This window comes from Numida meleagris, chromosome 1, assembly GCF_002078875.1.
Source record: "Numida meleagris isolate 19003 breed g44 Domestic line chromosome 1, NumMel1.0, whole genome shotgun sequence".
NCBI classification, from domain to species: domain Eukaryota; kingdom Metazoa; phylum Chordata; class Aves; order Galliformes; family Numididae; genus Numida; species Numida meleagris.
The window spans coordinates 106,261,689-106,272,202 of NC_034409.1; the positions used below are offsets into that span (position 1 = coordinate 106,261,689).

The 10,514-nt window shown below is 40.5% G+C and overlaps 1 protein-coding gene across 4 annotated transcripts in view; it reads right to left on the minus strand.

Annotated features, from left to right (window-relative positions):
- The window catches only part of DSCAM (DS cell adhesion molecule), a 463,977-nt gene continuing 454,422 nt past the window's right edge, over window positions 960-10,514 (minus strand). For 3 of the 4 annotated variants that reach the window (XM_021405879.1, XM_021405906.1, XM_021405915.1), the window contains one exon: window positions 960-1,670. In XM_021405879.1, coding sequence (XP_021261554.1) covers window positions 1,330-1,670 — 341 coding nt within the window. In that variant the 3' untranslated portion in view covers window positions 960-1,329. Of the gene's footprint in view, window positions 1,671-5,063; window positions 5,166-10,514 lie in introns of all 4 variants that reach the window. The other variant, XM_021405898.1, reaches the window with a different exon arrangement.

Below are 10,514 nucleotides of genomic sequence, written 5' to 3' on the forward strand. Positions count from 1 at the left end.
GGATGCCCTACACCATGTGTTCTTGATCAGGACACAAAAAGGTAGCCAGAACACACACAAGGAGGCACTTAGCAAGACAGCTCCAACACTGTGTTAAAATGAGTATTCAATCATTTATACGTACTTCGTATAAAACAAGCAGAATTACTTCTCATGTAATCAAAAGACACAATAAAGTAATACGAGCTGACAGCTCCCCTGTAAAAAGATTTTCTTCCTCTGAAGAAAGGCATGTTGGTCTTCAAACTGGAATAACATTTTCCTCCCTTTTCTCCTATTATGGGGAAAGATGTATTTTTTTTTTTTTTTTTGCCAATCCTTACGTAAGCGACTCACTTCTGTGTGCACAGCTCCCAGATGGACTAAAGAACCAACCCCATGGAGTAAGTCAAGTAACAGCAACACATTTCTTCTCATCCAAAATACAATGAACCCCAACAAAAACCTCCTGGCTTCAGACAAAAGGAATGCAGAGCCTGGGTAAGGTTGATGGGGAAGAAGCTGCACTTGCACTACCCTGACTCTCTGCCCCCTGGTAGCAAAAAGCTGTAGGAAAGTGAACCCAATTATTTCTTTCTGGAAGGCATTACTCCACTTGCCTTTTCTTTTCAAGGTACGAGAACACATATTTCAGAAGACAGTCCCGAAATGCTTAGGGAAAACCAACGCTTAGGAAAAAACAAGTATAGCAGAAGGCGATGGAAGCAGACATCACAAATAAAGGCAGAAGACCCTTTTATTTCGCATAGACAAAATGCAAAGAGTGTCTCATTAAATTAATATTAAAAAAAAACAAAAAACCAGTCCCCTCACTCCACAGACATCACTCATCCTAATTAACAACAAAAAAAAGAACAATCAAGGACCCATTTTCTAATTAAAAAAAAAGTGCAAAACATGACAAAAGACTTCTTGTTTTCCCAAATCAATGTTCCTGCTGAATTCACAAACAGGGTGGGTTTTTTTTTTAGTGATTTTTTTCCCTTTTTAATCTTGTCTGATGGAACTTCCAGTTAAAACGTTTTAGTTAAGTCTCCATGCACTTCGTAGAAAATCAGTAAAAACACAAATGCTTGTGAAGATCAGAAAACTGGACTCTTTTACCCAAAAATTCAGATGCCCAGTTAGATGAAGGTCACACTCAGACAGAAAAAAAGCAAGAGAGTCTTTGCACTGTCTGTCGCTCATATTATTTTTTTTTTTGTCAAATATTTTGGCAATCTTCTTCTTTAATTATAAATATTGGAATTCAATAAAAAAAAGGTAGCTTTCATTGGATTTTTTTTCATTGTAAATATTTACAGCCACTGTCCAGCCATGCTCTTTTTGTTATACCAGGGTGTACGATTTTGCGTAGGGGTTGTTTCCTTTCAAGTGGCCCCGGGAGTCCAGCAGGGATTCTTGGGAGCTGCTCATTTTGGCAGCCTGTCCTAGCTCAGCTCCTTCTCGCTGAGGTAACGTTGCCACAGCACCAGGTTGCCATGACTGAGCTTCTCTCGTGGAGGACGCCTCCATGGGGATCGGCTCCAGGACAGTGGGGCGCTTCAAGGTTCGGCTTTTCTGCGGCTCCAAGCAGGCTTGCCCCAAACCCAGGTCTCTGCTTGCACCCTGCACACTGCGGTTCAATAAAAAGTCCATCCGAAGGTATGGTGGCAAATGCACAAGATCACCTGGGGAGGCAAAAGGGAAAAATACATCCTTACTTACAGCCCATGCTGGGGGGTTCAGGTGGATGGGTTCGGTCAACCCAGCAGAGAATCTGTAACCAACCCAGCTGCAGCATTGATAACTGATATATCACTTGTCAGATGTAACTACACTGTGTTCTTACACAGTCAATGGTAATGGACCAACAAGCTACTTGGGCTGTTCCTCAGAACTTTTTCTTTGTATTTGTTATCTTGAAATGACTGTAGTGAGAAGCGCAATGTATTTTATGTGCACTCATGGCATGAAGAAGATAAACTGAAAAAAATGTAAGTTTTTTTCTCAAAATCTTAAAACAAAAGGTCTCGGTCTTCATTTGTCAAAACCTGAACAATATGGATGGCTGGGAGATTTTTATGCCTTATTTGCATTTTGAATGGAAACTTCCACAATTAGAATCAATGACTTCCAATTTAGAGTACAATGACTGAATCATTTAAAATCGATGTGAGAAAGTTAAGATTACTGATTTAGAGATATTTCTAAATACAAGTACTCTTGTCCCAATATAACAATATTTTCCTGTCATCCATCATCGTTTTTAAACCACTATGACTTTATGAACAGTCCTGTGGCCAGCAATATGCTGTTGTTTTGTGACAACAAAATGCACTGCAACTGGCATCCTGGCTCTTGTATTACCCTTCTTCCTTTCTGTTCTCTATTGCCAAGTAAAATCTTGACAATACTCACATGGATATACTTTTGTGGGCAGGAAATACATGCAAGAAATAGCCTTTTCAAAACCCCTTATTTATTATTTCCCTTGATTCGTGAGCATTTCTATTTGAGTTTGACGATGGCTCAGTCCAGAGGATCTGCCTTTGTGAAGCTGCTGAGTTTCAATAGGTGCCTTGGACCTGCTATCTGGAATTAAGCAGGCGTAAGCATTACCTTCCATTTATCTGTACATCTACGTGACCTGTTACAGAAATCAGACTGACTTATTTATTCTAGCTCTGCCTGTTACGTATTCATGAAATTGCTTCAAGGAAATGAGGGGCAATCAGGTATATAATGACATTCGCTTCTAAAAATATTTGATGGTGTAACCTCACATATTTATATAAAAAAGTGCCATTACAGGCACAGTCAAGAACAGCATTTTCACTTCTTTACAGACCTCTGCAGGTATATATCTTCCTTTCTATGGCTGATATCAATACCACATTATTCATAGATGGGATGCAGCCTGAATGTTTAAAGCGGAAGACACTTGGCCCTACCACGTCTACATCTACATGAGTTATTTATGGCCATAGAAATTAAGGCCGACCTGTGCCAGTGGCACAAACAGTAGACCAGGGAAGCACTTCTTTGTAATAAAACAAGCTATAAAAATTTCATTTTTCCTAACCAAGCTAAAAGCTGCTCAGCGCTCTAAAATAAAACAAGTCCTTTACTGCAATTCTTACCTGAAAGACTAACAGTGCCTGTTCAAATCATGATTTCAGGTCACAGACCAAGAACTGCTGAGAAGCTACATTTGGGCAGAACCACTCTACATTCCTACAGAAATCCCCCAGGCACTGTCTAACACCATATGCTTTGTTCTAGTTGCACCTCCCGCACAGATGCACAGGGTGCATCTGCGGTGGCGTTGTGTTTAACCCCTATAAACAAGATGTGCATATCTCAAGGTTAGGATGACAACAGCAACATTTATGTAAGGTTGGAGAGAGAGGGGGAGGCTTGTACACATCATCACATGTATTACCACTAGAAAAATGGGCTGTGGCAGAGTTAATTAGCTTTACTCATTTGCCTTATTTTCTTATAGTACCTCCCACGCCAAACACATCAGACATATGAGAGCCAGTTCAGCTGAGACAGCAGTGTGCCTGATGCAGAGGTGAAGTACGCTAGGACACGGACAGCCATTTCCGTAGCTTAACACATCACTATTTCTTGAAAGCAATGGGTAGGCACAGACTATAAAAAGGATGAGTGTTGAACCTTACGGAGTTGAACGCTGGTTCTCAAGCTGCTGTCTAGACATTTCTCACATGTAGTTGAGAGCCTCGGGCTATGTAAAAAAGACCTTTTTACTTTCACCTCTCTAAATCTACACAAGAAGACGTAGTCAATAATCTGTGTAAAGAATATGCAGTCACTTCAGTGCGATTTTTTAAATGACTTGGGGCAAAGTTTCAATGGGATGGTAGTAATGAGAAACTAGAGAGTGGAACTTCTATGGAGCTAGAAACGCAGCGCACAATCTCCAATGCTGCTTAAACAGTACAATAATTATTTGATATGCTGTACACTTTTTTATATGATAAGAAGTGCCTGTGCTCTTTATAATCTGCAAGAAACATCTTTCCCTGCAACTTCCTATAAAGTAGATCTTTAAAAACCACTGGAAAAGAAAAAAAATTGAGAATGTAACTTCTTTTCCTAGGATTGAAAGGGTATCACAGCATGAAACCAGTCTTTGATTTATAAGAACTAGCAGATTTCCGACTTAAAAACATTGTCTTTGAACTACAGTCACACTTTTGGCATTCCTACATCAATTCTGAAGGTATTTAAATAAGATTAAAAGGCTCTTGCCATATGGACTGACTTGGAAAGATTTTGGTTCTTGTCCTTGTATAGACATTTTTGGTTTCTTACTAATCAGCTGAATGATAAATTTTTTCAGGCAAAACAGTATGAAGTTTCAGGATGGTTCACTGCCTTTGATGCTCTAATTACCTCTTCTCAGCGGTGCGTGCACCTTATTAGTAATGAAAGCAAACCTTTCAAGTGCGTGAGCACTACAAATGAGCGTGCTTAATAATTCATGCATTTTGGCTTAATTAGTACAAAAGTCATTCAAAATCCATAGTTTTATGATGCATTTTTTAAAAAAGGGAAGTTTGCTATATTTAGAAACTCAGAGTTTGTACACAAATAATAAGTGTTCAATCAAATCCAAATGTGGCAACTTAAGCCAAAGCTACCTCTGTGTTTTGGTGGTTTTTTTTTTTTTTTTTGGTCAGCCCTTTAATGAATTATTTAGTATAGTATATTGAAGAAAATGTCACCTTCAATAAACATCTGTAAATAAATGTCAAAAATCACCTACCACATATAGCAAAAAACAACAGAATTTACCAGGAAGGGAGTATCTCAGTTAATGGAGCACTGAGCAAAAACAATGCACCTTTATTTCAGTACAACTAAGCTGATACAAAAAGTTTGGAAAAAAAACCCACAATATATATTTTTATCCTCTTCTGGAGGTCAGCATCAGGTACGGGAAGGTTTAGGTTGAATTTCACATGAAGGAAAAAATGCCACTTTCAAGAAAGCTGTCTTGTTCGCAGAAGTAAACCACACTGTGATGCACCCCTTTCTCCCTGAAGACTTACCTCATTCTTTCAAATGCCAGAGAGCTTGCAAGCATTTTTGCTTTCATCTGCTCCAGAAAATCTGAAGAACTATGCTGTATTGGATACAGAGATCATCACAGTCTGTAAAAAAGATACTCTTACCAAGCTATCATGTGATAGTTATATGCATTTGCTCATGAATCATAATTTCTACCAAAGCAAAAGCAGTTTTTCTTCACAATGCTGCAGCACAAATCCCTTCAGTGCTGATGACTGATGAGTTTCAAGATTTGATTGCCACGTGAAAGAAATTCCACCTTACTTGCAAGATTATTTTAGGAAAGTTTATAAAGTAGTACTGGTGACTATGGCAAGATCTTTTAGTCAACAAAGGTAAGAATAAGACTAGGTGAACAGGGCACTCACATGACTCTTATTTGAAGAAGGGAGTGGGTACAAAAGCTCTTATAGGTCTCACAGGATCAGAGGTCATGCCAGAACTGAACCTATACAAGTCAGTCAGCCGGGGAAAAGTGCCTTGCTAATGCAGTTATTTTGCTTTGGGAGGCTTCCTGCCATTGTGCAGTGCTGTAGGAGTGTGCCAAGTGCTGCAGTGCTGGGCATCACTTGCCTTGCCCTCTGTTTGTAAGGGAAGAGCTGATGGGATATTGTGCTCTCATGTGAAAGGAAGCAAAGGAGACAGAGCTGCTGACAGCTTGCTCTAAGTTCAGGTTTATGCTGATTAAAAAGTTGAGGGGGCTTCCCAGCTCTCCAGCACAGCAAATAAATCAGTGAAGCCTTTGCAGATGCTCACAGGCTGTTTTTCAGGAAAAGACTGCCCTTAGGAAAAGTGCATACTGTAAATGAGGAGAGATTGAGAAGTTTGCTAGATAAAAAGAAATAGCACAAGCGATGTTTGGAGTCTTTGCCACTTTAAAACCTGGCACACCATTAAAGCCAGCAAGCAGAGCTTCCTTAGATAGCTGCAGCTGGATTGACAGCAGCAATAACATTCCCACAATTGGTGCTGTTGGTGTGTGAAGCAGGCTCGTGCCCTCTTGCCCTCCACCTCCTGTCAATGTGTCCAGCACAGAGCAGCCCACACCGCACCACCAGCGCTGCCACGGCAAGCAGACAGACATGACACAAAATCATCTAGAAAAATGCTGAAGGACTCACAAAGCTGCGGGCTTCATGCAGAACCACCTAAAAATCAGACCCTATGTCTGAGAGTGGTGTCCAGACGCTCCTTGAACTCCGGCACTCGAGGCCGTGCTCACCACCCTCCGGTACAGACCCTTTCCCTAACCCCCAGCTGCCCCTCCCCTGACGCAGCTCCATGCCGTTCCCTCGGGCCCTGTCGCTGCCACAGAGAGCAGAGCTCAGCGCTGCCCCCCCGCTCCCTGTGAGGAGCTGCAGCCGCCATGAGGCCTCCCCTCGGCTCCTCTGCTCTGGGCTGGAGAACCGAGGGGCCTCAGCCGCTCCTCACACGCCTTGCCCTCAGACTCTTCCCCATCTTTGCAGCCTTCCTTTGGATGCTCTCTAAGAGCTTTATGTCCTTTTTGTACTGTGGCACCCACACCTGCACACAGTACTCAGGGTATGGAACCACCCTCCCAGTGCTCTTTATTTAATAATCATTCTCTTGGAAGGTAGCAGCAAAATTAAACAGTAAAAAAAATTCAGAAAGACGCTTTAAACTACAGAACTCCACTCTCTGGGGCCTGTATTGATCAGTATTGGAAACAGAGGTGACATTCACCCACACAGATAACTGACTGCTCAAACAAAGGCCACCTCAGCTCCCTCTCAGTGCACGGGAATGCACCGTTGGCAAGTTCAGGAGATCCCTCAAAAGTTGGGTTTAATAACCTGCAGCCTAAGGTGTTCCAGAATAAAAGGCAGAAGTTCCAAGCACTCCCTTAAATCACAGCCTTAGTGAAGAGAGAGGTAGAAGGGAAAGGAAGGAAGGAGGAGGCAGGCCCAGCTCGTTAGAGGAGGAGCTGCTGTGAGAGCAGGCATGCACACTCTATACTTCTTTTGTCTTCAACTCCTGCTCAACTACCCAAGAAAACGATGGAGCATTTGGGTCCAGCTTTTATATTGACTGAATGCATAATGACTTGTCCTTGTTGGATGAGGCCAGCAAAGCATCTTGATGCATTTCAGTTGCTAACCTGCAGCCTGCCAGGGTTCCTTGTCCACACAGGCAAACAGGACAGCTCCGTACTCCATGCTTTTGAGACATTAAAATCCCGTGCTTCTCACAGTGTTTTGGCAGATGAAATAAAATCATGTTTGTGATCAAACAGGATACAGACACAGTTCTTCAGAAAAACACCGAGTTTCTCATTTTTAGATTGAGAATTATCTATCACATCATTGAGGCTGTATTTTACATCTGGCAAGTTTCATTTTTCTTCCTCCATAAAAACTGCACTCCAAATGTTGTTCACTACAGTCACTGGAGTTACTTCTTAAGAAACACCGAGGTATCAATAAAACTGTAGTTCAGGAGCCAAATTTTCTGTCAGTATAAATCAGAGTAGCAATATTGATTCAGCAAGTCTGTAAATTGATTTACACTTACTGGAGATTAGGTTTAAGTGACTGAAAATGAGAATTCCACCTAATGTGGATCATTTTTTTAAAGATGATTCATTTTATTGTTTAGATTTAAGCCTTCTATTTCTAAGAAAAAGTCCTAAATCAATGTGTCTTAGAGTAGAAGTATGGCTGTTATAGTTAAACTGAGATCATACATCTATAATACATCAGCGTAACATACTGTGCATCTGTCTAGCAAGGTGCCAGGAGATCTGATTATGATATTGTCGCCTCGTCTTGAAATGTCTAATGAAACAGGAACTGAAGCACTACATTTTTGCTTGGCACTTGCATAAGCAGAACTTTGGTCTTAGACACTGCACTTTTAAAAAACCCATCAATAGGTTCTGTACCTTTCAGAAGTAACTTCAGTGTTTATGGCAAACTTTGTTATTGTCAAGGGCTTCCCCACTGCTGCGCTGGGGATGTAAGAGGAAGAAGTGATTAACTGCTGGGGCTAGATGGATTTAGACCAATGCAATGGTCTCCACTGGATGTTCAGTCTCAGAAGGCCAGTGCTCCTGCAGAAATGGGTCCTTTCTTTTTCAACTTAGTGCAACTATACTTAAAAATAAACTTGTAAAATGGACCTCACTATATAAATCAATACGTACTCCAAAACAGAAATTTAGACAAATTGTCAATAAATAATGAAACGGTGATAGAAAAGCACAGCTCTCTGTTCCCATCTTCGCCTTGTCACGCAAGCTGCTTCATGCATTTTTAAGGATGTTCTGAGCCAGCGCTCTCTTGCCTGTTGGCTGAGCTCACAGAGCCATGCTGCAGCATGTGCTCAGGTGCCTGGAGTTAGCAACACTGCAGTTTCAAGACTAGTTTGCTGATCCTGGGTGCAGTGAATGGAAACCGTTTAATTATGCATCGCTTCAGCTGAGGGTTAAATCAATCGTGGCTCCGTGGAAAGGGGCTTTCATCACAACATTTATTCCTAGGATATCTTGGGAGCACAGATTCACCCACCACAGAGGATGGAGGGGTGAGGAATTTGAACCATACTTATGGTTCATTGGAGTCAGTAGGAGCCACTCTGTTGACCTCTACGTGCTTTGCACTGTGCCCATCAACTCTCAGCTAAACCTGACTTTGCCTAGGTGATGGGCAGGCGTAAGGCTCCACTAATAGCTACGGGGAAGTCAGGCTGCAGCAAGGAAACCAGTGTCAGCCCTGCCCTGCTGCTCTGTTGAAGGCCGTCCATGCATCTATTAATCGATGGATTGCTGTAGCTTTGTCCCCTTGAGTCCATCAGTTTGAATCACCCAAGTGTTGCTGACAAGGCGCACCATTGCGTATTTTTAAATTAATCCACTGGGACAAGAAGCCCAGCTCTCACTTTTAAGTTAAAGGTGCTGGCACAAAAAGGTGAACAATACTGAAATATGCCCATGTGTATGTACAGCTATGCTTTAAAGGCAAACATGTTAAATAAGCTTTTACATTGACAACAAGGATTGTCACTGAAGTTTGATTAAGAATATATTGTTAAAATATGTATTTCTTTAGTTATATCAGTTCTCTACTTTAAATAAATAACGCAAGCATATTCTTTGTTACAGGTAAGTCTTGATTTACATTTTCATTTGCATTTTTACGTAATCTCTTATAAATCTAAAATTACAATAATGTTCTGTGGCACACGTGAAGTCAGTTAAAGCAGTAACAACTGTAAATGACTGTGAGGACCTTAAAGTAGGGCTGGAGCAGTGCTTGTCTGGATGGGAGCAATTGCTCCTGGTTACCTTGGGCTGACTGAGGCACACACTGTCTATCTCAACACTATCAAGTTTCATCGCTTTGACATTCTCAAAACTAAAATAATATGAGCAAGCCACATCTAGTTATAGTGGGTTTTCTTTGTGTGTGGTTTTTTTTTTCTTTTTAAATAAAGTGAGGTTTAAGATACAGACTCTTAGAATTGCTTTAAAAATCTATTATTTTAATTGAAGTGGACACAGTATCTTTGGTTCAATTTTGTAAATTTCCTGGTGGTTCTAGAAATTTAACATTGTAGTTACGGCTGTAAGAACACGAAAGTATATGAAAATTTAATGATAAATGTAATTCTTGCTTTAGGCATAACGTTTTTCACTAACTGGAGTTGAATCCAATGCCTACAAACGTACAGAAAACATGAGTAGCCTATTTTGTTACTTGCAGCTGAGGACAGAAAAAGATCACAAAGAAAATAATCAGCATTAGAAGAATTAAATTGAGATAATAAAAAAAAATCCCAACTACTCATTTTTAATAGGAAAGATCTTGTTGCTAATAAAAAGATGGGCATTCTGGAAAAGGGCTTTCCCTCAATAAGCCGCTTTTAACTGGGAAGAAAGCAGAAAAAGAGTCCAACCAGTAGTATGACAAACTAGCACAGTATGGGATACTGTATTTTTTTACAGGCACTGTTAATTTTTAAATTAAAATAACAAATCAATTACATAGCAGTAGGAAAAGATAATTGTGGTGTCAGACACTCCTAGCAAATTTCCTGAGGACCCAATACCAACTGTTTCTTTCCTCTAAGAAAAAAAAAAATCTTCCTAACAACAGTATCACTGATTCATAGATGAGTGTTGTAAAAATAATTCAAATTACTTCTATTGTCACTGGATTGAGCTTAGCTTTCAGACATCTTGTGTTCTACCTAAAATGGAATTTTCGCATTAGAATTGCACAGAAACTTTGTGACTGAACAGCTGCCCTACTTAAAGTCACGATTCACAACAGTACAGTTTTCCTCTTTGATCTCACAGCACTTTAACTTCTTATCTGATCCTGTTTAGGTTTCTTTTTTATTGTGCTAGCAAGGTTAAAAAAACTTGTAGCGCCAACCTTCCTCTGCAAATCGACTGGAAGAATAATGCAATG